The sequence below is a fragment of the Stegodyphus dumicola genome, chromosome 4, assembly GCF_044657685.1.
Source record: "Stegodyphus dumicola isolate Sdum_Otavi_A_Nest chromosome 4, ASM4465768v1".
Lineage (NCBI taxonomy): Eukaryota > Metazoa > Arthropoda > Arachnida > Araneae > Eresidae > Stegodyphus > Stegodyphus dumicola.
In genome coordinates, this window is record NC_140771.1 from 129,984,090 (window position 1) to 130,000,956 (window position 16,867).

General features: G+C 32.3%; 2 protein-coding genes across 2 annotated transcripts in view; one reads left to right on the forward strand and one right to left on the reverse strand.

Annotated features, from left to right (window-relative positions):
• Positions 1-16,867, forward strand: part of LOC118190268 (lateral eye opsin-like) — a 57,030-nt gene that overhangs the window by 37,029 nt on the left and 3,134 nt on the right. Inside the window, exon 3 of the mRNA XM_085815444.1 lies at positions 14,925-15,186. Within this exon, the coding sequence (XP_085671570.1) occupies positions 14,925-15,186 (262 nt within the window). The remainder of the gene's footprint in view (positions 1-14,924; positions 15,187-16,867) is intronic.
• LOC146997682 (uncharacterized) lies at positions 8,090-9,297 on the reverse strand. The gene has a single exon (XM_085814271.1). The coding sequence runs from the start codon at positions 9,178-9,180 to the stop codon at positions 8,257-8,259; it is 924 nt and encodes a 307-aa protein (XP_085670397.1). The 5' UTR covers positions 9,181-9,297; the 3' UTR covers positions 8,090-8,256.

The window sequence follows — 16,867 nt, forward strand, 5'->3', positions numbered from 1 at the left end:
TTTTGGCGGTTGCCGAATCATTGATTATTTAATTCGAGTTTCAAAAATAATATTCCATTCCATTTACCGTTATTATACTGGGCCAGCCTGCGTGAATTCGCAGCCTTTTTGCCAGTTGTCTCAAAAATAATATTTTTACATGTCAACTTTTATATTAACATACATGAAATAATTTATAGGACATCACACCGTTTAAGCATCTGCGCTATATAAAAAAATATCTGTACAATTAGTTATTATTCCTTCAGCAATAGCTCTATCAGTTTATGAATGCAATTTATACAGAATCACTATCAAAATACAATAAAAAACAAAGATTTATTGCATAATGAAATTTTATAAGTGATTAATTCTGAACTACATTTCAGTGCCATATGAAGTTGCTGTTTTTGTTCTTGAGATAACATAAGGAACTATTTTGTATAAGGAAATAATTTAACTAATTTTAAAGCTATAGGAAAATATGCATTGTTTGTAATAAGGATGACGTTTTTGGAGCATTCTATGAATGAACAGCTTAATGAGCTTTTTCGTTAATAAAAAAAGGAAGTAGATGACTGTGAATGCATTTACAAGTATTCAACATTCTAGATAAAATTCTTCTATGAAATTAATAAAAAGTTGGATACACATTATTATTAATAAATTTTAAGTTTCTTTTTCTTTTCTTTTCTCACAAATCTGAATAAAGAATTAAAGTTTTGGGATGAAGCATTCGAAATTACCTACAACATTAAGCGCATGCACAAAATTTTTATTACCTTTAAAATATTCAACAAATAATATTTACAGCAAAAATTTTTTTTAAAAAAAAGTAAAATCTTAGTTATGATGTAATTGACAAAACATATTACATTAGTCAGATGTAATTTTCAAAAGTTTGATTATTTACAAATGTTTTCTTTAATCATAGCACACTTTCATTTAGCAAATAGATTTTCTGGATGAAATTAGCTCTTAAACATCTTAAAAGTTCTAAAGCCACTTGAAATAATCATTTGATCTCTCATAGTTTGTTCTAAATTATTAATATAGAAAGAAAGAAACTTACAGGAGCAGTTAACAGTAAAAGTAATGATCAGCTTGTATGATTAAATTTCTTTATCAAACAAAATAAAGTTCACTTATTAGTGATGTTTTTGTATTGAATTGTTATAATCATTTCCTTTGCGAATGACAGGCTGTCCTAATAAAATATCTGTGAACCTTTCAGTTTCATTTGCTGTAGGTTTGTTCAGTTTTCATTTTCTACAAATTTTTGTTGAGAAAAATATTTTTGTAGAATAATCTTTTTACTTGTAGATTCAAATTTAGTGCATATATATTTTTTGATTTATTGTGTTGTAATTTTCTGACAACTGTAATAATTTTTGAATGGCATTTAAATGTTGCATGATTTGCTGAAATATTTTGTCTGTTAATGTAGTCTGCAAATTTTTATTTTCATTGCACAATTTTTGGATTTCATTTACTAGTGATGGAAAAAAAAATTATAGTGGTTGATTTCTCAGAAGTGAAGTTTATGTGTGGTTTTTCTAAATTTTGTACTCCTTCTTTTCAGAAGTTAATGATTGCTCCAGAATAACTTGTTTCACTTCTATTGTACATTACTGCTGAAGGAATGTGTTTGCACAAATTATTTTGAATACTAAGGTCAATACATTCACAAGTATATGCTTGCATGCTACGACTACACTGTGTATACATTTTCAAACAGTGTTTGTTACAATCATGCTCTGAATTTTTTTTGACCTAATAGATTCTTCTTGATGAGTACTTTAAAATTTAAATATTCTGTCATCAATCTTCTCAGACTGTAAACATTTTGCATCTTTGTGTGGCCTTATAAGTATTTGAGATTTTTGTTGTAATTTTGCCTTTGTGCTTCTTTTTTTTTGTGTGTGCCAAGGCAGCATAATGACCTAATAGGCAATGAAAAACTGTTGAATATTGTGATCATATTGAAACTCAGCAGCAGGCTATCTTGAAAGGGAGGGAAGACAACAGGGTGCAAAATTTTAAGATGTAGTGATTGCTGCTGAACGTGCTTGTAATGTGTGATTGCTGCTGAAGGTGCCTGTAATGTGTAATTGCTACTGAGAGTGCCTGTAATGTAGTATATTAGGCATGAGTAACAGTGCTAATGGTACCCTAAACTATAACTATTAGTGATAGACTGATAGGATAAGTCATAATGCAAGGGTCATGATATCTGGTATTAAAATGTCACCAGACTAAGATAAGACCATCGTAATGGTAAGGCAAAAATGAGATTTGTCTGAAAAGAATGTTGTGCAATGCTGAAACTTCCCACATAAAGGAGCATTGGCAAAACATACAATTCCAGTAATTAAAACAACCTATAGTTCTTTCTTTTTTAGTCTTTCTGCATAGCATTACTGGAGTACGTGATATGCGTATACACTGCAATATTAATTATCTGCATATTCCATCAAATTCTATTCTAAGTCATCTAACAGGAAGATTTTAAGGTTATTGGATCCTTCATTCATGGTATTGCATTTTGAATACCAGCAGCGTAGAAAGTTAGAGAGGGAAACAGATGCGTATTATGACGGAAAAAACTTTAATATATTTTAAGGAGGGATTTTTGAAATAAACCGTGATAACTACAAAAAATGAATAACTATTACATTATATAGAATAAAAAAGATTAAAATCATTACCATTAATTAATCTTTAGAAAAGATTAAATTATTACCTCCTTACCAATTTTTTTTTTTCTTTTTGAGGTGATGGAATAAGAACATGACCTAAATTAAAATTGTGCTTGTAGTATGTGTTGTAGTACTGTATTGAAATTTTATTTTCATAAATTTTAATATTTATGCTAGCTGTACATGTCTATCTACACTTTGAGCTTTGTCCACACAAACGTTGAGCTTTTAGTTGCCATATTCTTTTCCCTTCAGATTTATAAAATCCACTTTGGCTACCTGTCATAGTTAGAGAAGAAGGGATTTTGAATTTTTCCCCCTCCCATGAGCTATTTAATACAAAGGATGTTTTGGTATTTCTTTCCTCATCATGTAACCATTCATAAAAAGCTCTATAAAAAATTAAAAGGAATTGATAATCCATTATCTAATAACAATATGTTAATTTCATAATATGTAATAAAAATATATTGCAATTTTGAATCAGCATCTTGTTAAATATATATAGTATTATGAAAACCAATTTTAACCTGTATATGTTAAAAAAGAATAGGAAGTGTATAGTTGTTTTTAACATAGTGGGTCATTTAAAAAAAATTCTCTCAATTTTAGTGGCTGAATTTAAAATTACTTCATACAAAAAGCACCAACAACTTATGTAATCACTATCATTCTCACATTTTCTCATCTGGAAATCAGCTTATAGGTGACTTAGAAGCCAAATATTGTTCAATATACTGTTTAACATATTTCAAAATATTTCACAGCTAAGAAATGTTAGAAATACTGAAATATTTTAAAGCAATGTTATTGTGTCTAAGATGTAAGGCAGATGAACTAGAGCATGCAAAACAAGTATCCTGATTTTTTGTTATATGTTTCAAGAGGCACATAGGTGGTAGTTATCACTCAACAGTAAGAACTTTTCTCTATTTATAAATCCAAGCAGCCACTGGTAGTTTGATCCAGTTCAAATCCCTGCAAAATTGCTAACTGCACAGTTGTTCATGTAATTTTCTAAATGTGTAATATGAATACAACCAGCTTCCCTTAAGAGGCCCCATGATTATATATCTGACCATTATCATTATCTGATCAATCCAAATTAATTCTGAAAAATGATTTTTGAATATTTCTGAGGTCAATATCTATATTGAACATTGTTTCTTTCAGACAACTAACTACCTACACAGAAGAAAAATTATCTGGGACCATGGGTGGTAATTTTCCAGATAGTTCATTGTATATGTATACTTTAAAGCTTTGCCAAAGACAGGGGTTATGTCATTAACACATTGCACATACAGCAAAATTACATTCCGCAAAGACCAACTTTTTATGGAAAAAAAGGGTTAGGTATATTTCAGATTAAGAAAGCATGAATACTTTACAAACCTTAATATTATTGTAATTAAAAGGCAAAGATGAAACAAATGGTAATTGAAATAATTTATATCACTGCTTAATAAGTAGGTGTATGATACAACTATTTTTTTAAATAGCTGCTGATTTTTGTTTGGGACAATACTTGATGCAACTTATTAAACATATTGTGGTAAGGAGTGCAGTTTTTGAATTCCTCTCAAAGTGTTTTTTTTTTCTTTCTTCACTTCGGTCAATCTGTATTCTGAAATCGGAAATTTCCTGTGTCTTTTTTAACAATTTGCTTGTACATAAAAGCATTTCATCTTCCCCTCTATTGCTGCTTTCACAGTTCAGCTGCTGTTCAGTTAATAACAAAGTAAGATCATTCAGTTCTTAATTTGTTATTTCAGAATTATCATTCTTGACTAATTTTTCTATTTCTCCTTTCACAAATGAATATTCCTTTTGCAGTTTGTATGATTTCCTTGGCTTCATTTTCACTCAATGGAAATCCTTTAAAATTGTTCATTGGCGAAAGTAGAAGCTAGAAACATTCATGGTTGATGAATTCACTTATTGCCATGGGCCTTCAATCATTTCTATGCAGTGTCTTATCTTGAATTCGCCCACCAGCAGCCGAGCGGTAAAGTCGCTGAACACTGGTAATTCGGTCCGAGGTTCAAATCCCGTGAACAGGCTGTCTGCATGGCTGTTTTCATGGTTTCCCATCTAGTGTAACGTGTATATGAGCGAGTTTCCCTTAGAAAACCCTCCACGAAGGCATCCCTCCCCTTAGGCATATAGCCCTCGAGGTTTTGTCATAATCACACACACACACTTATGTTGAATTCCTTCCAAAAATGCCATTAGTGTGCTTTCTTTCGTCTAGTACTTTATTTGCAAAGATGTAAACATGCTTGATGTAACACACATTGAATGTTGTTATAATTCCTTGATCCATTGTTTGGATTAAGGGAGTTTGGTGAAGAGACGAGAGGAGAACATTACAGTTCAGGTTTTGTTATTCTATGTAATATCTGACTTTATTAATGAATGAATTTTCAAACCAGTCATTAAAGAAAACTATTGCAAAGCTGCCAATATTTCACAACATGCTGCATGTAATTGGAATTATCACATTGGACAAATTAAATTGATACAATTAAGATAATACATATAAAAAAATTTGTGTTCTCAGTGTGTTTAATATAATAACAAGGAAATGGGAAGAATGCTTTGAAAGAAAACTTAAGTATTCATTTTTCTTTCATTAAAGATTATTTTGGAAATATGCTAAAGATTTTAAGATTACTTAAAACTCAGTTTTTAATTACAAATATGAAGGGGGGAAAGTTTGTTAGACAGTAAGTTCTTTAGTCCACTAACTTCACATTTGTAATACTAAAAGGAAAAATGCATGTATTATAAAAGGACCATTTTTCCAATTTCCAATAAATGGTTTATGAACATATCTATTCAGTTTGATTCTTTAAAATCCACAAAACATGTTATGTAAACTGAAAGGTAAATATACTGAAAAAAAAGTTAATGCAGATGACAAAAATCCAAGTATGATCAGCTTTAGGTATTCAAAATAAGTAAACTATCTAAAAGAAAGCAACATATATGAGATAAGAAAATTGTGGAGCAATGTAAAATGGTATGTACATTTTAGTGAATGAAAGCAAAAAAAGAATTAATACAATTAAATCTCCCTGCATCATGTCTAGCAGGGGAATTTAATGTATCGATACCAGTTTTTGGTGCTCTTCGGTTATTGGGACCAGATTCAGAAATGTATGTATGTATGCATGCATGTACAGATGTATGTGTGTGATATAAATTCATCACTCAATACATAAATTTTAATGACTGTATATATTGTATATAAAGTATGTATATTTATTAGTATATTTTTCACTGTATATTTTTCAGTTTCGGTGTCTTAGTTTTTAAAAATTGGGTACTCCTCTATAATTGGGATCAGATTCAGAAATGTATGTATGTGCATTTCTGAATCTGATCCCAATTATAGAGTATCCAATTTTTAAAAACTAAGACAATGAAATTGAAAAATATACAGTGTTATTAAAATTTAATGTATTGAGTGATGAATTTATACCATTAACGTAGTTTTCAAGAAGCCTAAATATGCAAGAGATGCAAAAAGACTAACTGGTACGTTAATGTTTCAATAATTTTGTAATCTGCAAGTGGAATGTTGGTTAAGTCTTTTGGTATAACAGATAATAAAAGATAAAGAGCAAGATTTATAACACTTCTCACATCGTTAAGATTCGAAAAAGTTTAACAACGATTAATTCAAGCATAGCAAAGAAGAAAATAGCATTTTTTCAGTAATTTTATTTTCGGTAAAAGCGCAGAATAGGCTGCATCAACAAAGTTCAGTATGAGGAGCTGCGTGACGTCATTAAATGGGTGGGACTAAGCTTATGACGTCACAATGTAGTCTCGCATTTACACTACGTGTACTTTCTATTTTCTCTTATAAATAACAATAATAAATTGTTTATTATTGTAAATTAATATCAAATTCTTTACTTTTAATTTACATTTATAACATTTAAGTTTAGGCGTTACTGATAATAAGTATAATAAATTGTTTATATTTAAAATTACCATGATACAGTGAGCGAATTCTACCAATTATTAAAACGATAAACAACGTCGCAGTGTCTAATAGTTGTAGAGCTTCAATATTAAATTATTATTTTTTTTTATTAATTTTTTTATTTATACAAATAAACTATTTTTTTAAAATTTAACTTCATATTGTGGAACATTTCAATTTTATCATTTTTACAAATTACCTTCTTGCTACGTAACGACATAATTCCTTACATACCAATAATTAGACAATTTTCATTATTTCTAAATATTTTAAACTTTACGTTAATAAAAAAAAAGAATATTTTTTATTGCATATGAACATCATTACACAGCTTTCATATCAGTTTCTAAAATTCCTAAATCACGCTATATTCTGTGTAGGCATGCTAGAATTCTACGCATTAATAAATAAAAAAATCTAATTTCTCAGAATGAAAGAAAATAATATAATAAAATAAATACTACAAACTTGGAACACTAAGCTATGCTTCACATACGCACACACACACATATTATTTGCAATTACGATACCAAACACTACGTATTAAAATGTACTTCAAAGTAGGTAAACGTTACTTCAAGGGTTAAAGTTTACAGTTTTGCTACTGTTGAGTCGATCGTCGGACTGACTATCCATATATATCGTAAATCGGAAAGCGTTATAAACATATCAAAAAACAAAAAAAAAAAATAAAAATACAATTTAAATGAAAAATTATGTCTTAAATATAATTCACAATTAAAACAACAATACAAATTTAAAATACACAAACGATATGTTAAACATTGCACATAAATAAAGTTACATTACTCCTCGATATCACGTACAACCTCGTTTTCCCTTTTACACAACGATCAGTATTCGCTCGAAAAACATTAAAGAATTCCACAAACTCGGTGTCCATGTGCTCATTTATCTATTTTCACTTAAAGAAAAATCAGAGAATTGCTCAAACTCGGCATTGCGCACCACATTGGCTTTGCCCATGTGCACATCGATCTATTTTCACTTAAAAAAAACATCCCAGAATTGCACAAACTCGGCATCGCGCACAAACTCGGCATTGCGCACCACATTGGCTTTTCCCATGTGCACATCGATCTATTTTCACTTACAAAAAATCCCAGAGTTGCACAAACTCTGCATTGCGCACCACATTGGCTTTGCCCATGTGCTCATCGATCTATTTTCACTTAAAAAAACATCCCAGAATTGCACAAACTCGGCATTGCGCGCCACATTGGCTTTGCCCATGTGCACATCGATCTATTTTCACTTAAAAAAACATCCCAGAATTGCACAAACTCGGCATTGCGCACCACATTGGCTTTGCCCATGTGAACATCGATCTATTTTACTTAAGAAAGTCAGACATCAAATAAATTCTCCATTGCTCATATACTCAGAAATTTGCTTTCACTTAAAGAAATCAGAGAAGTTTGCAAAAAATGTGTCCAGAAAAATGATACAAAAGAAAAATAAAGCTGCCAGAATAAAGCAACTACCTAACATCCAAACTGCCATATTAAGAAAAGCACCCAATATTTTACTTAAGTCAATAATAATAAATGAAACTTACCTTCAGTCCTCTCCTTTTGCAGAATATATGGCTGTGATCTCACTGAGAAGTATACGCATCAGTTGGCTGGCGTCGGATTTCTTGTGCTTCCTTCTCCAAATATATTCCGCAAGATAGGAATCAAACTGTCCTTTTGCCTTACTAGAGCCACGGAAACTTCTTTTGATTGCCGCCCAAGTTCCTTCAATACTATTGGTATGCGCACCTGTTTCTGGATCTTTAAAACTCAAGCTATGATTGACTTTCAGGTGCGCATACCCTTCGAACTCGAGACAGTCGTACGCTTTCCAACAATCGGATATAATAATCGATCCTGGTAGAACATTCTCTTTAATGATTTCTAGCAATGTTTCGGCACCTCTGTTTTCAACAACTCTAAAGACGCATTTATCTGTTCCTCTCTCAACCAAACCAAAAACCCATTTTCCTTCGACTCTTTTCCCTCTATGATACTTTTGCTTGCCAAACTTGCTTTCGTCGATTTCGACAATGACACCTTCCCCACCCAACTTAACATTCTCCTTCAAGCATAACTCCATGCATACTTCTCTACAAAAACTTTTCCAATCTGTCACCGTATTTTTAGCAATACGTAACTCCGTTCGTATAAAATCATTCCCGCACTTACCCAACCACATATAGGTAACTCGCAAAACATCACATATGCTCAATTTACTCTTCGCAAACCAGGAGTTCTTTCGACCAGATCTTGAAATTCGATGCCTACATTTGCCTCCAGTAACTCTGCACATCCACTCAAAACCGTCTATACGGTTTTTTCGCTCTACTAGTTTCATATTTGTTCCACAAATCGGGCACTTATACGATATTGCAATCAAACCTTTCTCCATACACCACTCAATAACACATTTTTTATCTCTTCGCTCCAACTGATAAAAGAAATCCAGATTCAAATACTCATCCATTCTGCAGTAAGCACCGAATTAAACACACTCATGAATAATCAAAACATTCTTTAAGCAAAAGAATTCTTTTCTGCATTTTCAGAAGTTACGGTTATAATTTTTAATTCATGCATTCAATATTTTCAATCGTTTGCTAATGATCGTTTTCAATCGTTTGGTATCTTAATAATACATTTGTGAGAGATAATTCGTTGCGTTAAATGCTAACAATACCACACAACACACAAAAGTAGATTTACAATTTAAAAAATCTCGCACAGAACATTATAAACCTACCATTTCAACTCAGTTAAAATATAATATAAGTTTTCTTTAAATACGAAGCTATAGCATACTTATAACTTGTTTTGAAGAAGAGGCGTAACCAATATTACGTCATAAAAAGGCGTGTCCAAGCATAAGAGAAGTAAACACAGCATCGACTGATGCAGCCTATTCTGCGATTTAGCCTTATTTTCCTTAAAATGAGAGAAAAAAATTAAAGTAATACTTCTACTGCGTATTCAAATAAATGTACGGTGGGGATTAACAAAAGTATACTCCGTAGTTGCACTCTATTTTTAAAACATTTTTCGCAGTACATGCAAAGGACACACTCTTCCGAAAACATGCCGTACGCATTCAATCACTTCCAAAACATAGAATTGTCAGACAGATAGTCAATAGTTAAACTGGACCAAAATGGACCATCGCGTAACGTAACAGAAGACCACGCCCACAATCTGATGTCATCGAGAAGTCTAATTTAATTGGCTAGCTACATGAGGGCACAGCGCGGAGTCTAGCTTCTCGTGTAAATTTAGGGCTTAAATTTAGCAGAGTACGGTTGAGATGTTTCTCAGTTTTTGAGTGAAATAGTAATTCCTGCCGGAGTCCCAAATAAGACAAAATTCGATATTTTATTTTATGACTTACCATTAATTTAATAATTCATTATTTTCCTTTATTTCTTTACATTTTGTTTTATTTAAATTTTAATTCTTAATTACTTTGTTATTTTAATTATTAGTCCAAAGGGGCTTTGTCGCTGAGGAATGAATCACTCTGAATGTCAGTTTCACTTTTCAAACTGTTGCCACCAAATATTAGTGCTTTGTATTATATTTGAAGAAATTAAAGAATGGAGAATCTGCATTAATATATGTATGTTTCTCGCAAACAACGGTACCTAGAGCTATCAAATTTTGAATGACATAATCCTACTGCGAATATGGGCATCTGTAAGCCCAAATTTGAAACTTGGAATTTGTTTTAATATCGATTTCATAGTTTGTAAAACTATGAAATCGATATTAAACGAATTATTAATTAATGATTAACGAATTAATTAAACGAATTATTAATTAATTATTAATTTACTATGAAACGATATTAAACGAATTTTTAATTAACAAACTCAAGGATTTCAAAGCCGACAATGGCAATGTTAAACAGAAAAAAAAAAACATTTTTATCTCCTGCGCGTGAGACTGTGTATCGGAAATTCTAAACATATGCTCAATTTAAAATTATTTTGCCATATTGCTCTTGAACTGAATTTTATGGTTCAAGGGCGAAGAACATGGTATTTAATAAATAAAGGTAACACAAATGTTAAAAAAACGCCCCTTTAGACGTAAACCTTTCACATAACCTGACTTAAATCTGGACGTAACCTGAAACCTTTCAGATTTGGACATAAACCTGAAACGTTTCAGATTTTTTTTTAATTTTGCATTGTAAAATCAATTATTAGTCCAAAGGGACTTTGTCCTTGAAGGGCTATTGTTTTCGTTTTGCTATTTTGCGTCCGAACCCTATAAACGGCATATTACTTTTCAAATCGTTGCACCAAATATTATCGCCATGTATTATATTTGAAGAAATTAAATAATGAAGAATCTGCATAAATGTATGTATGTTTCTCGCATTGTGATAAAAAAAAAGGTACCTAGAGCCATCAAATTTTGAATAACGTAATCTTTCACCGAAACTCAAGGATTTCAAAGCGGGCAATGGCAATGTTGTACAGAAAAAACATTTTTATCTCCAGCGCGTGAGACTGTGTATCGGAAATTCTAAAGATATGCACATTTAAAATTATTTTGCGACATTGCTGTTGAACTTAATTTTATGGTTTAAGTGAGAATAACATATTTAATAAATAAAGGTAACACACAAAACGTTAAAAAAACGCCCCTTTGCACGTAATTTAAAATCTGAAACGTTTCAGATTTTTTTTATTAGTTACTTTATTTCTTTGTTTTGTTCCTCTTTCTTAACGGCCTTCCATAGGGATCCGAAGCTTTTAATTTTAGAAATTAAACCCTGACAGAGTTACATGTAAAGAGTCTGACTTTTCCGATAAAAAGGAACGGGCCAAGAAAGTTTTTTAGCTAAAATGCTGAAACTAGTCCTACAACGAGGGTTGTCCGCATTCACTCTGTGTACTTCCATGGTCGAAACCACTGACCAATGTTAAGGAACTCGAGAACGCACAACGCTTTTCTCTGAGGTGCTGTCATTCTGGGCATAGTACCCGCCGCTTATTAAACTCACTGGTTAGTAAATTCAGTCGCTTATGGCTTTCGGATTTCCAGGAACCAAAACAAATACATGTTATCAATAGAAAAATCGCCTTTTATTAAATTCATAGCCACCACGTTTTAAACTCAGATTGGCGAAAGACTAATTCTTTAGTGCCAGAATATCTTATCCGTGTCCATCAAAGCATTTCTCCTATCCCCTGTCCCTGTACCTAAAAGTGTAGAAGTGGTGTTAGCACAGGAGGACTCGGACTCAAGGTCGAAACTGATTGATTATTACGAAATATTTTAAGGTTCGATTAATTGCTGATGATAAGGATTTACTTGAGGATTAAATGAAATATGAGGATATTGTCCCGCGCGTAAAATTTAAAGATGTTGGTTAGCCATGATATGAGGTTGCTGCTAAAAGTTCTTTAAACAGACATCAAAGCAGATAATTACATAAGCAAGGTGAAACAATTTTAAGCAAAATTTACAATATATTGATACAGAAGCAACAGAAAAAATATTTTTTAAAGTTACAACATTTATATGGTGCAGAAAACAAAATACAGAAACGTAACGCATTATTTATAAATTATTACTTGAGATGGCCATTGACCACTTCACATAGTTACGAGAATTGTACATCATAATTGTAGATAGGAATAATGTTGTTATTTGATTTCCTAATATTTAAATGGAAACTGTGTGCCAGGTGGGGAAAGTAGACACGAAATTGTGCTATGCCCAATTCGTGAAATACATTGTCCTTATAAACGATGGGCAGCAAACGATTTGTCTGAGGATGCAATTCTATACAGTCCGAAGTTACTTCTGCAAGCATATGCCCAAACAGGGCAGGCATAAGGGAGCATAGGAAGCATAGAATAGTTCTGTAAATGTTTAAATTGTAGTCTGGAAAGAAAATACCCTTCCAGGCAATTAAGAAAAAAAGTTTAGAAAAGTTTTCTGGACAATAGATTGTATGTGTGAGGACTATGCGAGATTTTTGTCGAGGACTACATCGAGATGGGTGACACGACTAATTCAGGGTAGGGAAGAATCATGTAGTTTTATATTTCAATCAGTCTTCCTTTTCCTTGTGAAGAGAACAACCTTAGATTTACCTACAGTGGTTTCCATTTTCTATCTAATTAGCCAGGTCTCAAGTGCCTGGATGTGGTTTTGTAACGCTTATAATGCTAGACAAAGAAAAGTATTTTGTGAGAGGGTAAAAAAAAAATTGAGAGGGTTCTTCAAAATCTTTGTGAGAGGGTTCTTCAAAATCGTGGTGTTGACTTATCTGAAATGACGTTCACATACAAATTGAAAAGGGTAGCTCCCAAAAATCGATAAACACGATGACGATATGAGACACAATTTTCAGAGTTCCTTGTCAGCAGTGGATTTCAGAGGGTCAGAATTTCCTTATTTTAAAGGTTAACAAAAGCAACCTTCTAGAGACTTTTCAAATGACTGTGGGTTCCTTCTCGAATACCAGCTGATAAGAGGTGGAAATGCAATTCTATAACCCACCTTTTAATGTTTCCACATTCAAAATCTTTTCTTTCGGATAGACACATTATATTCACACAGAGGTTTTCATGAAATGGCTTTAAGCTTTACCGTACATTAGTCTTAGAATGGAAAGGAAGTGGTAACTGTATAATGAAAAAGCATACGAAACATTGGTCATGCTTGTAATCATGGAAAGGCAGATCAACTAAACAGATAAAGGGTAATCTTTCTGCTGGCTAGAAACGTAAACTTTGAAATTTGAATAAATCATTGAAAGAATCCTTCTTTACAGTTTGCTGTGTATGTAACTTGTCGAAAGGCCAAGCGAAACGGCTTAAGCCTGAAAAATTGAGGTACTTGTGATCCCTGAAAGCACAAACTGTTAAAAGATTAATCTTCTTGATAACTGCAGCCAAAGATTATCTATATTTCTGAATTGGAAATTTTTCAAACAGCGTTTTGCAATTTACTTAAACAAGGAATTATAATTGAGGGAAAACTAACAAAAATGCAAAATGTATCAAGGAAGTCCAACAGATACGTAAACTCAAGAAGCGATAAAATATTTCTCAAAATAAGAATTTAACAGTCGGCTCCTTTCTCAGAGCGTACAGAAAAGCCTCCACTTGGGCTTGAACTCAAAAGTAATAAGAAATAAAACTTTGTTAACCTTGAAATAAGGAAATTCTGCCCCTCTGAAATCCACTGCGGACAAGGAACTCGGAAAATTGTGTCTCATATCGTCATCGTGTTTATCGCTTTTGGAAACTACCCTTTTCAATTTGTATGTGAACGTCATTTCAATGCTTAGCTAAAATGATATATCCGCAGCTATCAAAATTCTTAGTTGGCCCCTAAATATCTACTAGACTGGCGAAGTTATCAAGGGCCTGAAATACGGCCGAGCGTAGTAATAGTTTAGAGAGACTGAAGCCAAATGGCAAACGCGCTCTAGTCAGAATCTCTGGCTCTCTAAAACGAAGTTAGTGGAACTTCGACTTAATTTTTAGTTATTATTTAATAATAATTTTTAGTTATTATTTTAAGATTAATTAATGAGTTAATTGTGAGTTATAATTTTACTTGAAAAGTGTAAAACTGATATCACTGTTTGCAACACACAAATCGCTGTCTATTAAACTCAGCCGCTCAATAAACTCAAATAGGTGAAGTGATTTTAATAAGCGGTGGGTATTGTACATAAGAAGCACCTCAGTGCTGAGGGAGGGCGACGCATCGAGATCACGACAAAGCGCCCTTCTAGCAACTCAGCTTAAAAACCCATTTTCTCAAACAGTTAGTGACTTGAGTTACAGATTTTTTTCAATGATCAGTAGCCGCGAAAACACCTGAAGACTATGAAATAGATTAGTTCGCTTCTTTTAACGATCCTGTATTTGGCTTTATTAATAATAGTTTTTTGAAAATGTTCTTTTACTGGATGCTTCAGTTGTTTCCTTCATTATTATTTAAATATGTTTACGTTGCATATTTAAGTGACGTACTTTTAACAAAATGACGCAGAACGCTCTTTTTTGAAAAAGAGAAATTTATGCCATATTTATGCCTATAAATATACAGGGCCTTTCTGTGAAACTAGCGCAAGTGGCTAAATTGTGCCTAATTTTGAAAGCATATGTGAGGACTAGCTTACATTTTGTATATCAGATTTCCTAAAATTTTCGTGTTTCGTTAATGACATATTTTTTTTTTTAGGTATGTTCCTGAAGGCGCTATGACAGGATGCACTGTGGATTACTTAAGCACAGAGCCTAATCCCATGTCTTATCTTATTCTATACGCCCTTGCAGTGTATTTCGCACCTCTAACTATCATGATCTTTTGCTACAGTTCTATAGTGTATCAAGTAGCTTCACATGAGAAACAACTCAGAGACCAGGCTAAAAAAATGAACATTGCATCTTTACGAGCTAACACCGACAACCAGAAAAAAAGTGCTGAATTCAGACTAGCCAAGGTAAAGTCTGAAATTAATTTTAATTCTTAAAGGGTATAAAATCTAACATAAGTTCTAATACTATACTTCTATTTTAAAGCCGAAAATAAATCATAAATCAACTACATTATTATATTAGAAACATTTTTGCGTTGTTTTGCTGAGAAAAATTCTAACAAAGAATTCTTAACTCAGCATCAGTTTTGCATGAAAAACGTCCAACTCATTCATGCAGAATTCAACTTTGTAACTCTTAATTAATATTCATGATAAAAACAGTCGGGGAAAAAAACATCTATTCCTTCCATCAAAGGTTATTGGTTATACCAAACAGTCCACAATACAGATCGGCCAACGGAAAAGATGATTTGTAAAAACACTACATAAGATTATTTTCAAGTTCTTGAAAATTCTTAATATTCAAATATGAATATTTTTGGACTCTCAGTAGACCCCGTGTTACGTTTAACCTAAGGCCCAACAAATCATTCATTGCACCCAAGATACAAATAAAAAAATCGACATTCATTTCTCACCAACACCGATAAAGTGGTTGTATTATAAAAGCACACGCTAAGAAGGCTAATAAGTTTTCTCTCAAAAACATGATTTCTGCCATGATCTTCTAACAATACATCAACTATACAGAATGGCAGATTTCATTTCTGCTAGGTAGCAAAAGAATAGGCAATTTTTCCTACGTAGCAAAAGAAAGAGAGAAAAGGAACTCAAGAATTTGAACATATCTAGATAAAAGTAATTTTTATTAATTCACTTCCATGACTATTCGGCAGGTCATTACATTCATGTTAAAACTGCATCTTTCCAGTGGACGTTTTGCCTTATGAACGCATATTTCTATTGAAGTATAATGATCATTGTTCTAACTCACTTCTAAAGCCAAATTATTTAATATTTCTGTAAATGATATTCTTATTCAACAATTTTTTGGCATTTATAACAAACACGATTAGACTCATAAATATCATTCCTGATTTTTCACCTTGATTTGGTTTGTACTTGAACAAAATCGGTTTAAAATTTACCACTTTAGATTTCTATTTATTTTCTGATACTTATACTATGGTCTTTGGTGTATTTAATTATGGCAAAGCACACTAGGGCTATCTGCCTAAGAGGAGGGATGCCTTTGTGGAGGATTTCTAAGGGAAACTGGCTCGTATACATGTTACACATGGGGAAAACCACGAAAACGCCCATGCAGCCAGCCCGTTCGTGGGATTCGAACCTCGGACCGAACTACCAGTGTTCAGCGACTTTACCGCTCGACCGCTGGTGAGCCCCTTATACTATGGAAGAATGAATATAATTTGGTCAATAAATGAAATTATATAAATAATCCCAAAATACCGCCTTAATAATCAAGCACCGTATGTTTAATCATGTATGCTACATATTAATGCATACTACTTATTTAGTTCACTCACATTAGTTTTCGAGTTCAAATTTAATATAAACCTTTATTTACAACTAAATAAAAACTAAATATAAACCTTTATTTAGTTCACTCACATTAGTTTTCGAGTTCAAATTTTGTACACATACTATTGGTCCATGGTAATGCTATGTAATGATTTTTTTAATTTAATGTTTAAACGATTTTTAGTGCATATCTTCGCTTCACAACGAACTAAGGAAACCAGAATTTTATTGTTTGCAACGTCGAATACAGTGGGAAAAA